The sequence below is a fragment of the Sorex araneus genome, chromosome 2 (genome assembly GCF_027595985.1).
Source record: "Sorex araneus isolate mSorAra2 chromosome 2, mSorAra2.pri, whole genome shotgun sequence".
NCBI classification, from domain to species: domain Eukaryota; kingdom Metazoa; phylum Chordata; class Mammalia; order Eulipotyphla; family Soricidae; genus Sorex; species Sorex araneus.
Genome location: NC_073303.1, coordinates 76,641,107 through 76,667,686, shown reverse-complemented (window position 1 = coordinate 76,667,686; position 26,580 = coordinate 76,641,107). Strand labels below are relative to the sequence as shown.

The 26,580-nt window shown below is 38.6% G+C and overlaps 1 protein-coding gene across 10 annotated transcripts in view; it reads right to left on the bottom strand.

The window, feature by feature from the left end:
- The window catches only part of EYA1 (EYA transcriptional coactivator and phosphatase 1), a 162,717-nt gene that overhangs the window by 31,900 nt on the left and 104,237 nt on the right, over positions 1 to 26,580 (bottom strand). For all 10 annotated transcript variants that reach the window (XR_008628668.1, XM_004602394.2, XM_055129187.1 and 7 more), the window contains one exon: positions 17,388 to 17,477. Coding sequence is in view for 9 of the 10 variants with exons in the window: in XM_004602394.2 (XP_004602451.1) it covers positions 17,388 to 17,477 (90 nt within the window). In the remaining variant the exon portion in view is untranslated. The remainder of the gene's footprint in view (positions 1 to 17,387; positions 17,478 to 26,580) is intronic.

The following is a 26,580-nucleotide window of genomic DNA, read 5'->3' as shown; positions in this document are numbered from 1 at the left end:
TTAAGTCTCTCATTGCCATCTGAAGAACAATTTATTCACAAACTACTTAACCAGAAGTTTAAATGTGCACATTTTATAATTTGATCACATATAAAACACAGAGCTATGAGCTGTAATATTAAATGGGCCTTAACTTAAAGAAATTTTAAAGCTTTTTATTACTCTAAAGTGACTGCAACAAATATCAGTTCTAGTTTATCACCATCCATGTCTATTTCTACCCAGTAATTCTTCCTTTAACTGTAATATCTATATATCAACATAATTTTTTTTTTTTTTGGTTTTTGGGTCACACCCGGCGATGCACAGGGGTTACTCCTGGCTCTTCACTCAGGAATTACCCCTGGCGGTGCTCAGGAGACCATATGGGATGCTGAGAATCGAACCCGGGTCGGCCTCGTGCAAGGCAAACGCCCTACCCGCTGTGCTATTGCTCCAGCCCCATATCAACATAATTTTTAGCAAAATATTTTAATGTAATTGGCTTTTAAAATCATTTCTTATTTATTACTTTGTACACATTCATACCCTTTAATCTCTACATTAATATTTTAAAGTACATGATACAAAGTATCAAAGTAATGGGCATTTTACATCTTTTTTGATAGGGGAGTGGGGCAGAGGTGAAATGTAAAAGTTTCAGGAGATTTAAAAAGCTCAAAAAATAAAATAAATCTATTAATTGTAGTTAACATATATTATATAATCAGATTTTATATCAGTCAGAGATACTTAACTATATCTAAAAGAATGTGTGACTTGGAATAACATCCTTAAATAAACAAGCTAAGTCTCTAAGCTGACTGCTTCTGCCTCACTGTTATTGCTGAATGCAGAGAGAAGAGTACACAGAAAGAATACCAGGAGGCACCGGCACTTTAAAACCAAAAGGTTCCTGATGGGCTGCAGGAAGGGCCCATCATCACCTGCCCTGCTGTCAACCCCTCTGAGGGGGGACTTCCTCATTCAAAATCCTCTCTTCTCTCCCAAATGCCAGGGGGTATGAATTTTTACACACACACAAAAACACACATACACACACACACCACCACCACCACCACCACCACTACCACCACCCTTTTGAATCTTCTATTACACAACAAAAACTTCAAATAAGGTTAAATTATTTAAGCTCATTACTTGGATGTGAACTTTCCTATGTGATTAATTTCCTTCAGTGTGGGGAGCTCTACTATGCCCCAAGTCATGAGCTGTAAAACAGGGGAGAAGGAACAGGAGAAGGGGGTCTGAAAAGAAAACTTAAGAAAGTGCTGTCCATCTTCACATTTATTTTCACTCTCCAAGAAGCCGCTCTCTTTCCAATGAATCAAACATTTAAAACGACAGTCATGTTCTGATCAGCTGTCTTTAGAATACTGTGTTAATACTACATATCACTAAAACATGAATGTGACATTATTATATATTAACTGTGGCAATAACTGTAGAAAATATCAAGGGCGCATTCTGAATTTTTTTTGGGGGGTCAACCCGGCAATGTACAGGGGTTACTCCTGGCTCATGCACTCAGGAATCACCCCTGGCGGTGCTCAGGGGACCATATGGGATGCTGGGATTCGAACCCGGGTTGGCCTCTTGCAAGGCAAACGCCCTACCCGCTGTGCTATCACTCCAGCCCCAAACATTCTGAATTCTTTTACTCATCGTGACATGCACTCCACTAATAATGACTTCCTATTCCTATGCCAGGCACCAGGCATGCAAAAATAAACGAGACCCAGATATCATCAGTAAGTCTCCATAAACATAGGCAGAAGCTGGAAAGAAGGCTACAGGTGGGTTTCACTACAATCGTCTTTCAAGGTAGGAAATAGAGTTCTTGAAAGGGCAAGAGGATGAAAAATGGAATCCTCAAGTTTCAGTCCTCCTTCCAACCTTCACCTTCAGATATGTCTTACTGAAGTAGGGTCTCCCTGGCTAGGAAATACATTTTCAACAGTGTATGATCTTTGATATAGTTCACACACTTCACTTGTATTTCTGTCTCTGCCTTTTCATCAGATGCTGTTCAAGAGAAGCTTTAGAAAAATTAAATTGGAAATCACACATCCAAGGGCCTAATCTATCCAATACTTGACTCTCTGTCCTTCACATTCCACCAAGAATCACACATACTTTCCTACTCAGTCTGAGTCAGCCTGGTTTCTGCTCCCTTCTTTAAGCAGACGCAAATATGTCTCTTGACTACTGGCATCCCTTCTCTCTTTTTTCTGCCAATGCACGTTCTTCTGTTATGTTTTTGTTGGCATCTTTTCTTTTGTAACTCACTGTCTAAACCAGAGTAGTGACAATTATTTAGACTACTGATGTGTGTTGGACTGGAGCAATAGCACTGCGGGTAGGGCATTTTGCCTTGCACACGGCCGACATGGGTTCTATTCCTTCGTCCCTTTCGGAGAGCCTGGCAAGCTACTAAGAGTATCCTGCCCGCATGGCAGAGCCTGGCAAGCTATCCGTGGCATATTCGATATGCCAAAAACAGTAACAACAAGCCTCAAAATGGAGATGTTACTGGTGCCCGCTTGAGAAAATTGATGAACAACAGGACGACAGTGCTAACAGTGCTACTGATGTGTGTAATGCACAATGCCACATATATTACATTTTATTTTCAAATCTTCCCTAAAAGACATTTGATGGATAAGGAAATTAAGACTTCTGCATACCTTAACAAATCATAAGCTTTTTAAGGAAATGAGAACTTTTTAATTTTATTATATTTTGGGGGTTTGTCAACATACATAAGAACTATTCCTGGCTCTGTGCTCAGGAGTCATTCCTAAAATGGAGTCATTTAGGGACTATATAAAGTTCCAGAGATTTAAACTGGGGTGGGCTGCATGTAAGACAAAGAACTGAACTCCTATAATATCTTTCCAGCTCAAGAGAGAACATTTAAAGTACCATCTTCTCCCTATTTTAAGATAGGGCTCTGACACCACCTATTTAATTTCTAGGAAAACTATACTATAGATGAAATGGAATGAAACATTTTAGATGATATAATTGACATAATTTTGTTAAGAATCAATGACTCAAATAGAAGTTAGTTGATAACATAATTGCATTTTATCATTGTAGTGCTAAAAAGTTAGCTTAAGAAAATATAAGTAGGGGCTGGAGAGATAGCACAGCGGGTAGGGCGTTTGCCTTGCACGCGGCCGACCCAGGTTCAAATCCCAGCATCCCATATGGTCCCCTGAGCACGGCCAGGGGTAATTCCTGAGTGCAGAGCCAGGAGTAACCCCTGTGCATCGCCAGGTGTGACCCAAAAAGCAAAAAAAAAAAAAAAAAAAAAAAAAAAAAAAAAAAAAAAAAGAAAATATAAGTATTTTGATGGATTATATATTAGAACATACTTATTTAGAATATTTATACTATTTAAAAATACAGAAGATTTTTAGTTCCATCCTGAATAAGTAACCACTGTTAATATTTCCCCATCATCATTCATTTCCTCTTGTTCACTCAGCTGTCTAGAGTTCCTACAGTTTGTCACAGAACTTACATCCTGGGAGGGAGTAAACACAAAAACAACCAGCTAAAAATGAGATACCTATTTGATGATTACTTTCCTCTCCATTTCAAAATATAATCTATCATACCTTTTGAACAGCTGTATAATATTCCATTGATATTTGCATTGTATTTTTTCTAACCAAATAGTGGCTAATAGCTGCCATATTTGAGTGAACTGTTAACTTCATTAAAGCTAAATTGTCAATCCTTTTGGAAAGTTCTATTAATTTTACTTATGTAAAATAGCACATAATGCATGGCATAGCCATTGCTGGATCAATGTTTAAGTGAATGACTATTGTGATGACAGGCTTGAGCCTTTGTGACATTTTTTCCCCCATTGGATATATTATATTTTCCTTAAATGATATTTTTAATCACTTTGATGTCTGAGTCATGCTTATTATGTATTGTTTCTAAAGCCTATCCCAGGCAGCTTTGGGGACACCTGTCAATCCTTCAACGACCATTTCAACATCACCCTTGCCTCTAGGAGCAGCACCCCTCTGGACTAAGCTAGAATACCACCACTGCTTCTCATCTTCTCTAAAAGCAGTGACTGGACTTAAATGTAAAGCTTTAAATATTCTCTCAGGGCTTGGGTGAAAGCAGTCTCAAGGTCTTGGCCAATGATGAGGAGTGATTTTTGTTGATAAGTGAATTTACTCTTGCCATTTGGAATTAAATAAGTGTCCTTGTATTTTAAAGAAAGCATAAGTTTTAGCTGCCACATATAAAAGAAATATTGTGAGTTCATATTTTTATATATTCCCACCTACGACAAAGATGCCATGCACTCCCTTTCAACTGTAAATTTTCTGTAAATTGTACATAACTTTTCCTTAGTACAAACAAATTATCTCCAAAAGGTCCGGTAGGACGGCATTAATATACACTTAAACAATTCCCACCTAATTAAAGTGACTTTCAGACCAAAAGAGTTTCCTCCAACTTTCTGACAGAACGCTGATACCAGAAGATGAATTCTCATTCAACTACTTTCAAAGAGCGAACCACATCTACAAAATAGATCAAAACCAGCAGCGTCTCCCCCCTCCCAGGCCCTCCACCTGCCTCAGAGAGGAGAGGCACACAATTAGCAGCAAGGAGAATCCAGGATTTAGAAAGCTTTCCCTCGGAACTGTTGTCAGAGCACTAACTCCTCTGGGCCAGAGGATAGAGGCTCCATTGTAACTGGCCCGAAACGGGAGATGTCTCCAGGGGCTGCAGCTTACACACATTTGGAGGAAGCTGAAGTTACAGACCTTCTCCTGCACTAGTCAATCTAAAGGAAAAAAAAGAAGAAATCCTTTCTCTGCTAAGCAAACTTCCTCTGGAGGCAACTGAGTAAAATCGGGTTTTCAAAAGTACTGCGGCTCTCCCAAGATTGAAGATTAGCAAGCACCTGTCAAAATCCGGAGTCGAAATGCAAAGTCTGTCATTTTGTGACACCAACAGGTCAGTTTCACGGGCTTTCAAAAATAAACGGACAGCCACTCAGACCACTTTGGCAAGGCAGATGTGGTGTTTCTGTTGAACAAAAAGAGAAGTCACTTCTGTGCATGGAGGCCTTTGCCGCGGCAGGCAGTAGGCTGCAACTCCAGATTCTCTTCTCTCCTAACAGCCCGGCTCTGACGGTGCAACCTCTGAGTGTGAAGGGCCTGCAGGAGCTAAGATAAACCCTAATTTAGGTTGCTCCATCTTTGAAGTGCTCAACTTCCACTGGCCTCCCAGCTGCTTCATCCACAGGAAAAAAAAAAAAAGAGAGAGACCATGGAAGTATCACGTACAGGTTAAAGAGTCTGTTCTATAGAAGTCATTTTTTAAAAACCTGAAATCTTCATTTTACATTTAGATTCTGGTTTTTCCAAGTGGAAACTTCCTACAGAAATTCCCTGCTCGGAGATGACCTTTTCATTCAATACACTCCTTCTGGGAAAAGTTAACCCATCAGGAGCGATGACTTCAAGTCCAATTCTTTTGTGCCTCGGGTTTACACGAACAGCTGCTTGCTGGAGTCCACACTTCCACCTCAGCATCTCAAAAAAGAATCTTCCTTCAAAAAAAAAATCCAGTGAATTTTCCTGGCTTTTCTTTATCTTGTTGCTCAAATCAAAAGCAAGGATTTTGCTTAAAACCCCCATATTAAATATTTCTACCCATCTTGCTTCCTAAGAGCTTACATATTTGACCCCCACTCTCTTCCCTTGCACATACCCTGAGAATTACTAATACCCCTAATTAATATGCATTTTGCATCTATGGTACTGCTACATGTTCCCCATTAACTATCCTTGGCATTCAAAAAGAAATCCAACTTCAAAGCAATGTCCCTTCCAGGATTTGTCTTCTGCTTCCTCCCAATCCCCTAATCTCACATCTCTACATGTTGTCTGTTTTATATTGGATTAAACCTTGCTTAAATCCCATGCTCTTTCAAGAGTGATTTCTCCAAATCTCCCAGCCCTGCTATCTCTCCCTCAGCCTCTTCTTGTTGTTCTGTCCATACTCCATGTATATCCTTATGAATCTCCAACACTGTGGGTATCATTGTGAGAAAATTGTCACTTTGCTTTTCTGTCTCACCAAGCATGTGAGCTCATTGATAATCTCTAGTTTTTTGTCTTCAATGCCTGTCTAGAAGGGAGCCAGAAAAGGTATAAGTATACAGAGTAGTTCTTTGCCCAAAATTCAGAGGAGAAGTTAATAGGTGTTTGATCAACAACAGGAATGTATGAGTATGTGTGGGCTGCTTCCTGTCTTTATTGCTTATTATCCTTCCTTACTTTCTGACTACTTCTATCTCCCAATTTTCCCAGAGATTTAGGTTGCCTAGGTAATGTCTGTGAGACACAATGAGAACAAAGCTTTCAACAATTACACTAGAAATAACCAACAAATAAGCAAGTCAGGAGGTCCTGCTATACTCCCCTTAGTGTGTGATGTCATCAAGACACATTATTTTATGAAACTAACAAGGAATAACTAGATTGTGTGGCCCAGGCAGAGGTTTTCTGCAATGGTATTTTTCACAGGACTCTCTTGTTTCAACTCAAGCTTGATCATTTGGTTCCCCCTCCCTGAGTCACCCCCTCTTCTGCCATTGCCCTACACGCTCCTGTTTTACAGGTAGAAGACAGTGGACAAATCACTATAAACAATATCAACATCAGTTTAACCAAGGGACTTGGGGAGTCAAAAAATAACTTCGAATTTCTACGAGTTAAATGGAAATAACCAGACTGGGTTCACAGTGTGAAGGGAGAATCAAAGCTAACGGGGGCTAGAGAGATAGTACGGCAGGAAGGTGCTTGCCTTGCACACAGCTGACCCAGGTTAGATCCCCACATCCCAAATGGTCCCCAGAGTAACATCAGGAGTAATTCCTGATTGCAGAGCAAGAAATAACCTATGAGCATCACCAGCATGGCCACATCCCTAAAAGTTCATATATATTTTTGTGATCTTGGACTCCGAACTCAATGGAACCCGGGAGTAGGGATCCTCTGCCTGCTTCCCCCAGTCTCCAGCAACCTGGGAGTCACACCCATAAGCCACCTTCTACCAATGCCAGATAATCTCCTCATAGACCACCCTCCAGAACTCATGGCTGCTTCTTCCGGAAGGGAGCACAAGATAAGGCCCCCAGAACCATACCACTGGACACTGCGACAGGCTGTTTTCTCTCAGGGCACCCCAGAGTGGGGCGGGTGAGAGTCCTCCCCGCCCCAAGGAACCCAGCCTCGGCAGCCGACCTCTACTACCCAACAGCCACCATGCTCCAGGCTGCTTTCCATATGCTCGGGCCAAGCCTCACACATCAGTGAACATATTCCTGGACCGCTATATATATGCAAGCTAGCAAAAGTATCCCACCCATACGGCAGAGACTGGCAAGATTCCCATGGCATATTCAATATGCCAAAAACAGTAACAACAACAGGTCTCATTCCCCTGAGCTTGAAATAAGCCTCCAATCATTGGGAAAGACGAGTAAGGAGAGGCTGCTAAAATCTCAGGGCTGGGACGAGTGGAGACGTTACTGGTGCCACTCGGGCAAACTGACAAACACGCTGTATCACTATCATCCCATTGTTCGTCAATTTGCTCGAGCGGTGCCAGTAACGTCTCCACTCGTCCCAGCCCTGAGATTTTAGAAGCCTCTCTTTACTCCTCCTTCCCAACGGTGCCGCATTAGAGGCTCTTTCAGTATCAGGGGAATGAGACCCATCATTATTTACTGTATTTGGCATATGAATACGCCATGGGGAGCTTGCCAGGCTCTCTCCCTATGTGTATATATATACTCATATATTTACTCTTTTACTGATCTTGCCTACCCTGAATAGTTCCTTCAGAGGCTGAACTGAGACTGCTGCTGGCAGGATGCTCTGCTCAGCCAGGATATCTCCCAAGGCTCAGCCAGTGCCATCAGCCACTCTTCAGAACATGAGATGGAATTGGGCAAGGAAAAGGAAACTTATCAGCACAAGCAATAAAACACGTGTATGTGTCTTTCTGACAGGAAGCCACATCCTCCTTTTCTCTGAAGGACAGCCCTGCTGCAGCACGGCGTGATGGAAGCCAGACACAGTAGCGCTCTTAACTGCCAACAGAGAACCTCCCCTCATGGAACCAGGGCTGGGAGGAGGATGTGAGTGAGGAAAGAGCAAGGACTCTGGGACGTGTCTGCAGCCAGTTGCATTTGCAAACTGAACACTGCCAGATTTCTGGGTTGTTTCTGCTATGATTTCTGTTGGAATTCTACACAGGGATTTTATGAGCAAACCACTTCAATAAGTCCCGATGACCCTTTATTCCCTCGCCCTCACCCAATCAGTCCCTCGTCTTCTGCCACAGCCCTAGAGTCTTGTGTTTCGCATGTAGACAGTCATGGACACATCAGTATAAACAGTAATTTCAGCTGAGATTTCCTCAGCACTTCCGAATGCCAGAGCTCGCACTAGGCACTTAATGTAGTTCATAATGTGAATTCTCGTCCTATTTTACATACAAGAAATCAAGGCATTTAAGAATTCAAACTTGGGAAGCTGGAGCGATAGCACAGTGGGTAGGGCATTAGCCTTGTATGCGGCTGACCTGGGTTCGATTTCCAGCAATCCATATGGTCCCCCGAGCACCACCAGGAGCAATTCCTGAGTGAAGAGCCAGGAGTAACCCCTGTGCATCACCAGGTGTGACCCAAAATTTAAAAAAAAAAGTTCAAACTCTGGTACCTTCATAACTGTTAGATAGCAAATTACACAAATACAAGTAGTGTGTTGAGACACACTGGGATAGCTGAGTCATCATCACCATCATCATCATCATCATCATCATCATCCTGTTGATTGTCAATTTTCTCCAGTGGTCTCAGTAACATCTCCATTCATACTAGCCCTGAGATTTTAGCAGCCTCTCTTTACTCGTCCTTCCCAATGGTGCCATATTGGAGGCTCTTTCAGGGTCAGGAGAATGGGACCCATCATTGTTACTGGTTTTGGCATATGAATACACCACAGGAGCTTGCCAGGCTCTCTCATGTGGGCACGAAACTCTCTGTTGCTTGCCAGGTTCTCCGAGAGGGAGAACTAGGCTATAAGATGTCTTCTGGGAGCTTGGTTTTATAGTCTCTGGATGTTGGCCGTTGATGGGATTACATGGTGCTGGAGGCAGTTTCTAGGTGTGACCCCCTAGCTACTGGAAAATGGGGGATCTGAGCAGAAGAGGCCCAGTCCAGATCTGAATAGGCTTAGAGATCTCAGCCCCGGGTCCCACACACCTGGGTTCCTCTGTCAGTTCCTTCATGCATGAGGCTTGTCCGAACGTGTGGAGAGGGGCCTTTAGCATGGCTGTGGCTGGAATCTGAAAGTCTTCGGTTGCTAGGGCTCTGCTCGGGGCAGAGGGAAATTCAACCCACCCTCTCTAAGGGGCCCCGGTGAGGACAGGCAGGCGTGGGGGCGAGAGACTCAGCTGAATCATATTGCATATTTTTTAAAAAATAAAACCCTAACTATGTTTAAAATAAAACATTAAGTATGATTAAAACCAAAGCTCTGAGAAAACTCATAGTTAGTGGTGGTACTATTCTACTAGTACAAGGAGATAAATCCTTCTGTATTGTATAGTTTTATATTTAAAAATTATAACCTTTTATTTTTATGTACATGTCTTATAAAATGGCCTCAAGCTGTAGCCAAATTTCATATAATTTCACCTTATTTTCCTTCCATATATTAATGACTTTGAAATACACCCTTAGAGCAGAGAAAAAATCTTGGAGAATTTCAAGTGCTTTTTATATTATGATTAGTCATTTATTTTTAAAAAGCTAATTTCCTCAGGCTGTAAAAAGCTGTACTGCTTACTGTAAACTAGTAATTAAAGATATGGAAAAATGAGTTTAAAAATTGGCAATCACTTCTTTGTACCTAATGTATATTAGAGGTTCAATATTCAAGTGGCCATATACTGATTTTCACCCTCAAGGAACAGTCTAGATGAGGACAGAGTAGAGAGAAAATCACAGTACGGCAGGTTCAATATTTGTACAGCTAGAACAGTGTCATTCTACTATGAGTGACCCTCAGGTGCTTGTCTGCACCATGACTATAGATTTTTCCTTTCTCTGGATGCAGCAATGCTATTATCACTGGTTTTCCAGATGCCAACCTCTTATGCCACTTAAAAACTTCACCCATGCTTTCTTCGCAACAGCATATTCTTTTCCTTTCTACCAAATCACTTTCAAAACATCCATATATGCCTAAATATCTTCTACATAAAACTGAAAGAATTCTTCCTGGATGCTATGATCTCTTCCACACATCACTCCATTCTCTCTGTATCTGGACACTGTAAAATCTCTTAATCTTTCCTGTCATCACTTCATGTCCATGTCACCTCCTGTTTTCCTTCTCAACCCGAGCCAGTTCAATTCAAGTCTTCCTGCATCACTGAAATAGTACCAGAGTTGCAAATAAAAGCCATTTAACCAAATCCAGCAGTCACCTCATTGTCTTCAACTCATTCAACTTCATTTGAGAAAGGGGTATATCACTGGTACCTTCTTGAAACACCAATCCTGAGGAATACCATGCATTTCTCCATCATCAGTGTCCCTTCCTTCAGTGCTCTTCTATCTAGTTCCTATCTTAACTGATAGGACATTTAATGTACAATCTTAGACCCTCCTCCCAATCATCACTCTTTCCCTTAAGTGATGCTGTGGGTCTCTTAGCTTTATGACTCCCCAAATTTTATCTTCAAATTGGTGCCTCTCCTCAAGATCAGAGATGTGTGTGTGTGTGTGTGTGTGTGTGTCTGTGTGTGTCTGTCTGTGAAACACTTGAACACATGCTCTATTTTTTGCAGTCATCCCCTGAGCATCACTGGATGTGGCACAAAAAGCCCCCAAATAGTCACTAAAAATACAGACTTTCAGATACTGTCATAAGTTTTAATATCACACCAATACTGATCAGGTCCAATGGTGCCAGGGATTACCTGGGCCACCCTGGAAGAACTTGGGGGTCTCTGTAGACACACCTGGAGATGCTCAGGGGACCATGTGATATGAGGGATCAAAACAGAGTTGGCTGCACAAAAGGCATGCCTTTACCCGTGGACTACCTCTCCAGTCCCTCCCAGTCCCTAAAACAAGTTTTGTTTCAATCACCTTAATTCAGTTGGCTTGTCCACAGAATAGAAATAATAAAGGTGTTCCTATAATAGAAACCTCAAGAGTATTTATTGAACACTGGCTGTTGCAGGTCCACAGGTGTAGAAAGGTTGAAAAATACTGGTCTACCTCCTTGGGTAGAACAGGTGCTGGTCTACAGGTCTAGAATGGCTGAAGAAAGCTGACATAAAGCACTGAGTATGTATTCAATGATTGGCATACTATTATACTATTATACCAATAAATGTTACAGAGAAAGAGGAGTATGCAAAAAAATACATAAAAATAGTAACATCCCAAATTTCAGATGTAATTAAAATTAAAATTTGGGTATATATTTTTGTATTTTTTGTGTATTCACTGATTCATAATTTAACATACGTTTAATTAGTGGTAAACCTATGTCTAAGAACTATGCTAGAGAAATATATATAAATAAATGTAGTATATATAGGAAATATGATTTTTATTTAAAAGAATTTGGCACAACTATGTGTTTTTCACAAAATGTTAATATCTTAATGACAGCTCAAAGACTCAGAACTGATGCCTGGAATGAGGGAGCCTGGGTTCATCCCTGAAACCTCTTGGTCCCCAAACAATGCTGCAGAGTGACTTTGGAGCACTGAAGCAGGAAAAGACTCTGAGTACTGCCAAACATAGCCCCCAAACTGAAACCAAACAAAAACTCACAATCCTAAAATAACATTTTATCTAAAATGCAAATACTATTTGCATTTCAATAAATCTTCACAAATGGTGAACCAGGAAAATTGTATAGTGTGTAAGGCCCTTGCTTTGCTTGTGATTGACCCTGGTTCGATCCCTAGCATCACATACAATGCCCTGAGCATCACCAGGTTTTTCTCCTGAGCACTGAACCAACAATAACTCCTGAGCACTGCTGGGTATGGTCCCACCATGTATTTTTTCACAAATGAAATATATGGAAACAACTCCATTTCAAATCCCATAAGTTAAAAGTATTTATGATTGTAATCACTTACTTCTTAATGATTAGTAAAAAGTTATAAAATATAACTATTACAAAAGATATATTTTTGCTCTTGGTGTCTACTGTAAAATGGCTATTCAAAAATTTACTTTCTGTACAATGTGAAATCTCTTGTTCTTTGATAATTAACTCCCTGGGTAAGGGAAAAAATTGTTATTCCGTAATAATAGAGAAGAATGCCAACAATTCTCATTTCATATTCTCTGGTATAAGGCAGTATTCTGAGCATTATAGAGGATTTACAAGGATCTAAAAAATTGTGATCCTTTATGTCTTCTCAATTTATCGGAAGAATATTAATGAATAAATCCAGGTATACAGCTAAAAGTGACATGTGGTATATAGTTACTATATATACTATATATTATATAATACATATATAGTCACTATATACTATATATTATATAATACATATATATTATCAGTTATGTTGGAGTGTTCCTATTGACATGCCACACACTTTCATACTTCAGACTAAAAGCAAACAGTTCTAACTTTCCTGGAAGAATCTCCTATGAGACCCTTTCCCCAGCAGCTGAGATTCAGGGCTTCCTGGATTCTGGACAATAGCACGAAGCGCTTTCTAGATGAATTAAGGTCCTACAACTAAAACATAAAATGAACTCTACACTAAATTTTAACATTATTAGGTCACCTCTAACCACTTCATTTGAAATCAAGACTCTTTAGTACTGGTATGAATGATATTTTGAAGAAAGACATTTGCCTAGATGCAAGTCAACTTAAAAATAAGACCTATTAAAATAATTACCACATGATAATGTTTTAGAGCAATGGAATCGAATTAATCATAGACTTAAGAGTCTGAAATAAGCCAAAGGTTAAAGCAATATCTTTGTTTTATAAAAAGAATCATTACAGCCTACTCCTTTCAAATTATAACATTACTTAGACAATGTTAACCTTTTTTTTTTTAACCTTGGCCTTCCACTTATTCCAAAAGGCTCTATACAGGATCCAGAATTTTCTGTCCTGGGCCTTTTTATAATAAACCCAGAAAAACAAGATTTTTCACGATGAAAAATTTTCATGCACAGATTATTCATGTTGAAACCCTGGATTTGATCTCCAGCATCTCCTGGTCTCCCAAGTACCTCCATGAGCGGCCCCCTGAGCACCACTGTGTTTGCTCTTTCCCTCCCAACAAAAAAGAGGGATACCCAAGAAAGTATTTAATAACAAAGACCTGGGTATGAAGCCTGCAGAATAAAATCATAACAAAAGAGTAAAGTATCCATGTTATAGATCTTGACACCAAAGAATTCTTTAATTTGTCCCAAATAACTAACACACATGAGAGCTTTCCAACATAACTTTACGAGGGCCAAAGAAAGAGTACAGAAAATAGGGCTCACGGCCATCTGTATGGTCCTCCTGGGGCCCATGAGGAGTGCAGAATCAGAAGTAAGCCCTGAGCACTGTTGGGAGGGTCTTCAAAACAAACACAAAGAACTGAAAACCCAATATACGACAGTGCCTTCACATGCCAGTCTCACAGAAAATAATAAGAAGGTCTCTGCTAAGGGTCTCTGCAGGGATCACTGCTGACCCCTACAAAGAGTTAGGGCTCAGGGAGAGCTCCTGAAGACCATCGTGTCAGGAGCACTGCTTAGGGTGCCGATGATAATACCAGTGAAATGATGTTATTTATCCTTGGACACCAAAAGACAATTCAATATGTTTGTGTCTTAGTTTTATTTAGACTTCCATCCATTTGATATAGTACTTTACCTTCGCACTAGAAAACCTAGCAGCAGAACTGAACAAGGGTGAGTGAAACTAGACACTACCAAACAGGTCTTTGCTCATTCTGTATACAGATTGCCTTTTGTAAAAGCTCCGACAGAAAGAACGCTTTCTCCAGTCTGAAAAGTCGTACTTTACAGAAAAATCTGGGAAAAAATCCCTCCAGTTCTATTCCATAGTGTCATTCATAAGAATGACTTCCATATAAGAATCATCATATTGCATAAGGGGACCTTTTGGTAAATGATACATAGGACATTAGTCAGATTTTAAAATTGAAAAGACAGAAGTACACTATGGGACCCAAGTCTCCTTCCTTCTTTGGTAGAGGAAAATATTATTTCCTCTGATAATTATGTCTCCCTCTCAGTAATGTTTCTTGTTTAGTATGTCAAACCTTTTTCATAGAACAAAACAACAAAATTTATCCTTTAAAAAATCTTTTTGTCCTGGGGCTGGATTGATAGCACAGCGGGTAGGGCATTTGCCTTGCAGGAGGCTGACCCAGGTTCAATTCCCAGCATCCCATATGGTCCCCTGAGCACCACCAGGAGTAATTCCTGAGTGCAGAGCCAGGAGTAAGCCTTGTGCATCATTGGGTGTGACCTAAAAAGCAAAAAAAAAAAAAGGGAAAAAAAGAAAAAAAATTTGCCCTGTAGTATCAATTGTAGTCACTTAATACTTAAATTATGATGGTTTTGGAGAAAAAAAAAGTTACCATGAGGAGAAGTAGCCGAAACAGTTAACTTTATGATTTTTTAAATGGGAAGATACATTTCGATGAATTTTAAGTGATATTTTGAAATTCCTAAATCACAACCTAGTAACCATTTTCAGCCTATGTTTTGTTAACTCAAGAGTTGTTATGGTTAGTCTCTCACTGTCGCTCAGTCTTTAGATTCCCTTATAAGCCACAACTGCGCACTAACCAATTTATACAGAAGGGTATAGAGTAGCTGATAAAAATATAAAATTTTATAATAAAATGTGGCCAAATATAACAATTAATTATTTAGAAACATACTTCAAGTCAGCCAACAGATTTTTGTAGTCTTCTTGAAACACTTGTACAATAGATCTTAAAGAGCTAAAAATATGTCATTTCAATATGTTAAAATATTTTTGTCTCCTACCACAACACATTGCTAATTGGAGTGTGAAATCAGGCATTACCACATCATTTCTGCCTGATGAGATAATTTTGGTTTTCTTAAGAGCTTTTTGCCAATACACTTTTTATTGCCAAGAAATAATTTTACTTTTTATTTTGAAAGAAACTATTATTTGCAATGACTATTCCCAGACTTGCTGAATTAAGGAAATAAAAAGAAGTAAAATAGGTATAAAATTATAATTTTTTAACATACAGAATAAATCTAGAGCAAGAAACAAATTCTAGAGACAGAGATAAAATGAATCTTTTATATTTATTGCTATCTTTATATTATTTAGGAAAAAACTTAAAACTTAAAACTAGTAAGGCTGCAAGTTTAAATAATATCCTCACTATTTTCTATATGTGGATGAATATCTATACACATATGTACATATGTATATATATATATTCTGCTTTTAATACAAATGATCTTCATGCAAAGAATATATGCCTGGTATTTCAATAACTGATAGACCCCTACTCCCTGTTTTAAATTTGAACGTATGGAAAATACATATTATCTAAGTCAAAATTAGAATGTTTAACTACTTTCAATATATTTGATAGTCTCTGTATACAGTTCAAATGTGAACAATACCAGTAAGGCAAAACTGGACAGAATTACATTAAGAGTGAATTTATAAGGATTTTTTGACTCTATTATATCAAGTTATAGTTTGCCTAACTTTATGTTTTACAGTTTTGGCATTGTATAGACAAACTTTAGAATTTAAAAAAAGTACTGGTTTTAAAGCAATGGCAAACTACTGTTAATTTCCTTAGTAGAGAAATAATTTGTTCTTGATAATTACACCTATTAACATCAATTAAGAGTATACCCAACACATTATATCAGCCTAATCTGCATTATTAGAAATAAATAAAAGTTTAATTAAGGAATTTTGAAGTACTAATAAAAGATGATTTTTGTTTTGGTTGCTGCACTCTTAGAAAGCAAATCACAACTGTAAATCAGAAGCAGCTTTTGAAAATAAGTATAATTATTAAGCTTTTCTAGAAGCAATTCTGAACTTGTCACTCACTTGGAATATTTAAAACAGTAATGCCTTACATGTAATTTTCTAAAGGAAAGAAAACACTTTAAAATGCAAAAAAAAAATCTGTATTTTACCCTAAGTGTAAAAACAAATATTTCATAAGAAATGGGAAAAAATGAAGCACATTTAAATAGTTTTATTGCACTGGAAGTTGCCAATTCATCTGCGAGTAGTTTCATTGCAGATGAAAAGAAATCAAAATACAGGACAGATGTTGAACAAACCGCATTTAAGTTCTGTCACACACAGGCATTTTTCAAATGATTTTGGCTCATCTATTAAATAAGGTGCATTTTGCTTGATTTTTGAAAAGGGAAACATCAGGAAATATTTAAAGGCCAATTGCTGCCAATTAACTTTGATCAGTAAAATTTCTATTTGAATCTTTTAGATTCTTCTGTCTGAAATAACATACATTTATAATATCTAGCAAAACAACAACTTGATGATTAATGCCTGTTGGCAGCCTCACCACAAGCTAGCTTAACAACAGGATTTAAATAAACAACTATCTTTATTAAGAAGAGAGCAAAATGTAGTTATCGTCATGTTTTCTCATAATGGAGATATGAAAAACAATATCTTTTATTCTTCAGAACATAGCTAGCCAACATCATCATGTTTGTCAGTGTCCATAATACATTTAACTAGCAATCTTACAAGTGCTCCTCCCAAATCATAATGGACAAATAAAATCATCAGCAGTTTGACATAATAAATCCCAACAACCCAAAGAGGAGAGGCCAGACAAATGTCATCCAACCAACTAGAAGAGCCAGAAATAAAATTATCTAACCCAATAAAGAGTCTAACAAACAGCATTTGCCAGCATCATAAATTCGTTGGATTCTAAACTAATTTATCTCAACAGTGATTATGTAACTGAGAAATATGTAACTTCAAGTAATTGGCAAAGATGAGTATTTAAGACCTCTGACAACAAACATCAACCCTTATTTATAATTAGATGGAATCTGACAATGAAACACAACAACTGGAGTTAAGAAAAAAAAAAAAACCATAAAGGCAAAACAAATTTCTTTATAAGCAATTATTACTCATTATTCCAATTAGATATTTTTTCATAAAGAATATCTCCCTGTAATTCAAGGCCAATCACCTATCTCCAGACATGATAAACAAGTGCATATAAAAATAATTAGAACTTACTTCTAAGTCATTAAAAAAGAGATGTGTGTCTGCCAAGTTGAAAATCATTTCTTCCATTCGAAGTCCAAGGGAAACTGAAGTAGGTGGATCCTAAAAGAAGAATTTTATGGGTCAAGAACATGCATACTTCATGTTACATGAAATATAATGTCATATTAAGAGGGAGTCTGTGTCAGGTTGAAAGCAAGAGCCCCAAAGGGAGGCTTCGGTTCTAGTTTCTTTTGGTGTGCATGATTTATTCCATGCACAAATTTCAGTGACTTATTTTATTTAAAAAGTCCCTCAAATGTTGATGATGCTTTGCATAATGAAGAAATAACATGCTGCTTCAAATATTACAATATATACAAAGTCTAGGGTTACTTATACAAATAAAAGAGAGGAAACCCAGCTTTACACATCTGTGGCAGGAGCAAGAAATTCAGTGAATTGAGAAGACCTTATGTGGCACCAGTCTGCTAGGAATGCACTGCCACAAACACCAGAAAATCAACATGCTATAGATTAATTTCAGAAGGGAGTAAATATAATTCTCTTCCAGATGATGACCAGCATTGCTGCTCTTTATTCAGATTGCCTGCAATGCTATGTATCCTCAAAGCAGGAGGTACTGACCACTCTGACCATCTGGCACTTTGTCCTACTCCAGGAGCTAATCTTGACCTCCCTGGGACATTACCTAGTCATCAAACTACAAGATCCATACACAGAGTAGAGTGCCAGCATTCCAAGGTGTACTTAAGGCTTCTACTCAAGGCTTCAAACTTGCACATTAGTGATGAGCTGTCAGTCCGTCCCACAGGGCACATACTCTAAAGGATCTTCTGATATGGACTCGTAGGAAGGCAGATATTTGCTTTTAGGGGCTTGTGGGCCATCTCCAGCTGTGCTCAGGGCTTAGTTTTAGAGGGGCTAAGAGGTTCTATACATGGTATTGTAGATTGGACTCCAGTCAGCAGCAAGCAAGGCAAGCATCCTACCCACTGTACTATCTCTCTGACCTTATATTTGCAGTTTGTATGATACAGGGTGCCACATGGTTTATGGCTATTTTGCATAATTAAAGAAGATAGAAATTCTGTAAAAAACAATGTTCAATGCTATTAAGATGCACTTCTGAAAGTTTTCTTGACATTTGGTCAATACCAACTTTCAGATACATGGTGTTTAATTTTTTTCTAAAGAGCAGAAAACAATCATTTGACATTCTATTTCATTATCACAGCAAAATTCTGGAAGAACCACAGTATCTACCTACATCATCATTTCACCCAGGACATTGGAACTATTGAACGTATTCAGTCTCATTTACCACCTTTCTTTGACAGTGTGTTCTGCTTATCATCAGTCTTAGTTAAGATCATAAAACTCAGAGAAAATAAGATTCTGCTAGCGAGGGGCCAGAGAAATAGCAGAGTTGGCAGAGTGCTTGCCTTGCACAGTTAATCACAGTAAATCTCTGACACTGCAAGCCAATCTCTGACCCTCCAAGTCCTGCCAGGGGTAATCCCTCAACATAAAGCCAGGGATGAGCCCTGAACAACACTGGATGTCACTTCAAAACAACAAATAAGCAAGATTCTGCTACCTAAGCCTTGCAGTGTTTTCTGATCACTATTTCAGACTGTATATTACCATGTTCAAGCTTCACCTACCCCCTTATGACTAAGGCTCCTTGTATCCTTGCATATATACCTCACATGCCATCTCTTGATGGACTTTGGGAAGAAGCAGGAAGAAGGAAAAGAGTCCAGGACCCTGAGGTTAGGCCTATCCTCCACCCACCTTCCCTCAGCTCCACGCCCCTCCCCATGGTGTCCTCATCTCCTTGAGTCTCAGATGGCTTATCTAACAACGCAGAGGACTAGAAAGTAAACACATTGTTCTCACACAGAATAATGACAATTTCTCTTCTCTTAGCATAAGACATAATAAGACATAAGGCACAATAATACATACGCATCAGCAAGAGCAGAATGGAGAAGGACCAAACTTTAGCAGTGCTGCAATGCCCACGGTCTACTTTCCTAAGGCTTAGAGGAGGCCAGTTTGGGAAAAGAAGGCAGGATGGCTCTGCTGACCTCAATTATTCCTGCTGGGCCCTTCTCTTGCAGATGACCAATAGCAAAGAAGATGACAGAGTACACAGTATCCTCAAATGTCAGCAGCCAAGTCTTAGCTACCCATCTAAGAGCCTCACACAGGGACAAGTAAAATCATTTCTGTCAAATCTACTTCTTTTTTTTTTCTTTTTGGGTCACACCTGGCGATGCACAGGGGTTACTCCTGGTTCTGCACTCAGGAATTACCCCTGGCGGTGCTCAGGGGACCATATGGGATGCTGGGAATCAAACCCTCATCGACTGCGTGCAAGGCAAATGCCCTACCCACTGTGCTATCGCTCCAGCCCCCAAATCTACTTCTTCACACTACCTGATTATCCCTTTTCAATAACCCCCTAAAAACAAATGAAATTTTGTAGGTTGCAGAATAATTAAAAATAACTTACAAAAGAGTAAAGAAAAACTGTCACTGAATCTTGGTTTTATAGGAAATTGCTCCAGCCCAGGATTCAACTTATCAGAAAGTACGTTGGAAAAAGCAACTGCTCAAAATTAGCCTAGAGCAGAATTAAGCAGCAGGGAAAGTCCCAACAGCTGTTTCTAAAACAAAACACCTGACTAAGGTGTTTACTCCCCTCAGTTCAAGCCAATAAAAATACACTAACTTGTCTCATAACCATGTCAATGATTCTTTTTATGTGGCAAAGCAGAAGAGACTCACCACATTGATTTAATTGCCAATTCTGGAATTTATGTGCCATAGCATTGTTACTTATGAAAAAGAATTATTTCTCCTTGATTTGCTCGCTTATTTATATGACCATCAAAAGAATTACTCCATTGTTTGCTAATATATAGCATACTTTAACTTTTCTTCATAAATTACAGTAACGACTTGCTAGTAGGAATACTAATAAATTTTAAAGGCTTGTTCAGTCTTGTGGTCAAATACAACACAGATGTTGGCCTTATTTACCTTTTAATGTTTTTCTCTTTTGTTATTAGCTGTCATTCCTTAACAGTCTTATACCTGCCACTCCACAGCATTATTATGAAACATTTACGATGCCAAAAGAACAGTTTGACAGCAAATCAGAATGAAAGAAATTTAGAAACGGGAGAAAATCTAGTGAAAAGCAGGGCGTCTCAAAACATTTTTAAAACTACAATCCATATATATGTATATATATGCATATACATATATATATATTACATCATCACCTAGTAATTGTTCCCTCTCCCCTACCCCCACATACATGAACACATGCACAAGCTAAAATATTAGTTTGGCAAAACAACATTTTCCTCTCTCTGTTGCGTGTGCCCTAATATTTTCTATCCCCCAGTTCTCCAATGTGTGGAGGTTTACAGATCAGAAAGTAGAGCTCTCCCTAGAGTGCAGAAATTCTAAAACCTTTTCCACTCACAACTGGTTTTCACCCAAGAAATGTAATGTGGCTGAGTACTGCCAGAAACACCTGGGTTCATGATGCATTTGGTTTTGAATTAAATATTTGTCTGTTTACTGTGGCCAATTTTTTCTCCACCCCCTATTCAGCTGCCCACATGGGGCCCAAATGCCAGTTTCAGAAACTAGGCTGTAGATGACATCTACTTCTGCGCTTAAGGACCAGAAAACTGACTGGCAACCATGTTCTGAATTTGCTCATGGCCACAGAGCTGGCAAAGTGCAAAGTCATCTCACCCTAAATATCTGGTGTACAAGGATACCAGCAGAAGAACAGATTGATCGCCCTGTCCAGAGATCTCTTTCTAAATCTAGCAATTGGAGTCCTTCTCCTATGGAGGCTTCATTTTATTTTCCAATTCAAATAATCTTTTAATACACCTTTCAAATTTTTCAAGCCTGGCTGGTACAAGACATATGTCACCAAAGCTAACACTGAACAGCTAAAAATTAGTTGTAACTTAATGGTTTATTTTGGCCTCTTTAGTGGAAGATGGAAAAAACACATTTTTTCAAACCCAAGCTGAGACATAAAAATCATCATGTCTTTGGCTTGATCTTACTTTTCTTGTGCTTTGCAATAACAAATTCCAGAGCTGCAGTTATGAAATGGCTGCTTTTAAAACACCATTTTGGGGGGTTATGTAACTTTTGAAACATTATTTAGAACTTAGCCTCCTTCTCAAACAAACATCTCATTTTAAGTAAACCTCATGGTCCAATGCATCCATTCTTTTCAGAACTTGACAACTCTGTGGTACTGAATACAGCTGTCTAATCTCTTTGTGGCATTTATCCTTTTCTATCTTTGACATTGTCAGTCTTCTCTGAGAATCTCCTCAGAATCTGATTATTCATTGTCTATCTCACTTGAAAGACGCTGGTCCACATGCTTTTCATCTATTCCTTACTCTATTACACTGCTTATAGACCCCAACACACCAATGGTTTCAAATGCCATCTCGCCCTCTACTATAGGCCTTTCCTGTTGGCCCAGATATCAATTTTTTAATAGTTAGTGTCTCTGTGGATGTTCCAAAAACACCTGAAAGAATGCTTCAATTTTGACTGCTCATATTTCCCCTAGTTATTTAACATTTTCTTCTTTAGGGGACTGGCAACAAGTCAACTCCAAATCTTGGCACTCTTCTAAGCAGTCTCCTTTTATACCATATCAAACTTTCAATCAGTCCTAACACCCTGCACTTAGATTGTGGACTTCATACCTTGCTTACATTCACTCCACTTTCTTCCTCCTCACTCTTTGCAGCAGCTCTACAAGGTTCCTTCATTGGGCTCTATGTTCAGCCTCTTGTTATCTCCTTTCCACCCTCCCATCTCTTTTAGGAAACCTCTAACACCCTCACAAACATCAAAAGCCAATAAATACCTGCTTCCGACTTACTTCTTTTTAGTGTTATCTGGCTTTTCAGACTATTTGATAAATTAGGAAATCTTTTCTTGAAAAGATTACTAAATGGAGTAATATAAAAGCAAATTGGCTCTGATGGAAATTACCACTGAATACCTCTAAGAACTCTGGAGCATGAGGCCATTTCCCCCTGTGAGTTCATTCATATATTAAGATCTCTCGCCAAGCCTGTGTCCTGCTTCCTGTTTCCTCCACTGCCCCTTCTTCAGTTCAGACTCTCCTCTCTGACTTTTTAGGTGAGTATGTTTCTACAAGCAACCACGGCTAATGTACTCTTGTCCAAAGAGGGCAGGATGGTCCTTATACATGAATTCATTCTCCATCCTTGAGCCCAAGCACAATGCAAGGTTTAAGACTTTCCCAATATTTGGGGAGGAAGAAATGAATGAAAAGCAATAAGCAAAGTGTATTTCAAATAATTTCAGTGAAGAAAAACTATTATATTGTTTTTTACTTGTTAGTGTTTCGGGTTAGTGGGGAAAAATAATTTATCCTAAATGATTTTTAGGACAAGACAATGTTAATATATTCATTTAGTAATGCCTACTAATTAATAATTAAACAGCAGCCCAAACTTAAAATAAACTACTAACAAAACCCTACCTACTTAAGGAAATAATTTTAGGATAAAATCTCCTTACAATATTTTTAAGTGTTATGCATGATAATATTTTACAAAATAAAATCTAATATGCAATGGGAAGTAGTTCCCGGGTACAAAATGAACAGCACAGTAAAATTGTTCAAAAAGAGAAAGTACAATCAGATGCTCTTGTTATTAGGGGCAATCATTTTTCTTCTTTAATGAACGTTTACAATAGGCTTATGATAACATTTGATTGATGCCCAGGAAGAGAACATCATACCAAGCCATTTGTTCATTACCAAACAATACAAACAACATCCAACACTGCATGTGCATACACACACAGAAGAATGAAATTCCATCCAGCTCCCAATTTATTTTGATGTGATAAAAAAAGGGAAATATTTCTGCTTAAAATCATAAAAATAAAATGAAAGAATTTGTCGCAATAATAGGCTAGTAAACAATTATAATTGTTTCCTATCAAAGACAAATCATGCCCATTGACGGAAAAGCAGTATTATGTAAAAAAATAAGTAACAATAAAATAAGATGAATGTAAACTAGTCTAAAACTATCACAATCACATTGCTTTCATTCTTTATCAAGTGACATTTAATTATCCCATTCTCACTATTTCAATTTCTGTGTTTAGAACACAGAACTGTTCACAAAGACAAAAAGTATTTTTTCCCCCAAAATCACTAGTATCATCTCTGGTCCTTATGCTTCTCTTCTGTTTCTTGATGTATATTTTTATCTTGATAACTGCTAATGACACTTGACAGTCATGATAAAATGTAAAAAAACTAAAATAAAATTCTCAATAAAACAGCACATAGAAATGCTGCAATGCCATCAAATTCAACTTCTAGACATGAACATTTATTTTGAACCGACATGATGGAATTCTATAATCTTAGAAGTAAATAAGAGAAAGGGTTACCTATAGGTGTATACGAGTCTTCACACAGTAGAAGACTGGTATAGGGTGTCTTCCTGTCCTGGTTATTCACAGATGAACTAGGCAGTGGTTTACAACCACAGGTCCACAGAAATTTCCTGCCCCTCCTTGAAAGTGTCTGTAGACACTACAAGATCTAGGCATACCATATGTCAACTGGCAATAACTTTCACTGACCAAAGGAAATTTCTGAGACCGTCACTGGTTTGCAAACTAGTGGTTGAAAACCACTGACTAGTGCATTTGAAAAACTTTAAGGCTCATTAAAATAGTGGGTTTTTTTGGTTTTGTTTTGTTTTTAGGAACTGAGGAAATAGCTCAAAGGGCTATTGCCCATGTTTCGCATGCAAGAGGCCTGGATTCAATACCTGGCGCCACATGGTCTTCTGAGCACCATGTCCAGAGTAGGCCTGAGTATTGCCAGATGTGGCCCCAAAACAAAATAAAACCCAAAGCATACTTTTCATACACTCAATAGAGAGCAATTTTGTCATTTGGTTTTACCAAGATTCTGACAATCAGAGAAAGGCTTTGCTGCTCCTGCATATTTATACCATGTGTTTCTTTGCTTCAGCCTAGAAATGCTCACACTTGGTAAGTAAGGAAACTGTCTTGCAACTCTAGAGCTAATGATGAAGCCAGCCAGCCCACTTCAGGACTGAACTACCTCAAATCTCTAGTTTCAGTGAAGGCATCAGCCAGGGCAGTCTGCTTCATATCAAATAATAAAGTTTTTTCACAGTTGGTTGTGCTAATAATTTGCAGATAAAGAAGTCTTGCATACACAGTAGAAAAGCACTGGAAATATATAGTCAAAATATATAGTCATAATGGTTACACTTTGTAGTAAAAGTGTTTGGATAGAAAGATAGTATTATTTACTAGCTGTGTGGTAGATAAATTAAGTTACTCTATTTTGAAGTCTTGGGTCATCAGTAAATTGAGAATAAATCTTTGTTTTAATGATTAAATATGACTGCATAGATATATTTATGCAAGTAGTTTCTATTAAGGATTAAATTTCCATAATAACACAACCTTTACTGTTATTTTTACTATTCCCACTACTGCAGGAATAATAACTACAGGTCAATCCAGATACAGAATTCCATATCCTGACTATAAAAGGATAAGTATCAATGGGATGTGAAGGTCAGGATAAAGACAAAGGCAATCCTAAATTCTTTCTTTCAATATCTTTGAAGTGAGCACATGTTTAAGAGGCCATTAATTGTACAGCTAGTCATGCGGGAGCTATATTGAGATTAAGCAGTGTGACTGCTCCCAGGACAGGTTGCCATTGCTCTTCTGAAGATGACAACCAAATTCAGGATAAAGTTGACTGTCTCAAGAACCAATTCAGCTGAGCCCTGGGTATGTTCTAAAAAAAAAAAAGAAAATCAAGAACTTAGGCTGGAAAGAGAGTTCAGATGGTGCAGCAGTTCTGCAAGTGGCTGACCCAAGTTTGATCTCTGGCACCATATATATTTCCCTGAGCACTGCCAAGGGTATTTTCTGAGCACTAAACCAGAAATAATCCTGAGCATTACAAGGACTAGACACCCCACCTCCCAAATCATGGCTTGCATAGTATGATCTCCTTGAGTCATATGCTATTTGGTCTATACAATTTAATCATTAAAGGATCACACTTTGTGAATAGGAATTTACACACAATCCAAATCTTCACTTACAGTCATAACGTGGGAGAGTAGGTCTCAGTAAATTGATTTTTTTTTTCCTTGGGTCACATCCAGTAGTGCTCAGGGGTTACTCCTGGCTTTGCACTCAGGAATTACCTCTGGTGGTGCTCGGGGGACCATATGGGATGCAGGGAATCGAACCCACATCGGCCACATGTAAGGCAAATGCCCCACCCGCTGTGCTATCACTCCAGCCCCAGTCTCGGTAAATTCTTAAATCTGCCTGTTTATTAATAGATGGCTGGTAATATTAGCAATTATTGAAGTACATTCTAAATTTAGTTATCTTTAGTATATAGTCTCTAAAAACTTTCACTGATTACTTGTATCACTTGTCATCCCGTTGCTCATCGATTTGCTCGAGTGGGCGCCATTCTTTCTGTCCAGGGCTAATGTAGCCCAATAGTGTCTGCTTGCTCCAGGAACATGAGGATCCTCAAACCATTTGTTCAGGGTCTTGATGAAGAAGTCTGACCATCTCGTATGTGGGCAGCCAACTGTTCTTTTGATGTTCTGTCTATCTTCACTCCCATTCCTTCCCATTCCACTCTTCGCATGACGTTCTCAAGGGTGGCACTGAAGAGTTTGAGTGAAATGGTGTTGCCCTGCCGAACCGCTCTAGTTACATCAATGATCACTTCCTTGTAGAATGGTGAGATCCTGATGGTGAATCCGTAATACAGCTCACAGAGGATCCTGATATACTGAGTTTGGTTTGAACGCTCTACTTGGTTAGAGCTTCGATGACCACTTCAGTCTCCACAGAATCAAAGGCCTTTTTTAAATCAATGAACATTAGACAGAGCAGCTCTTGAACTCTTTTGAAATCTCAATGAGCTTGGTCACCATATATGGATATGGTCAATCATGCTGAATCCTTTTCGGAACCCGGCTTACTTGCATGGTTGTCCTTCATCTAGTGTTCTGCCAATTCTATTCAGAATGAATCGAGTGAACAGCTTGTAGATAATGGACAA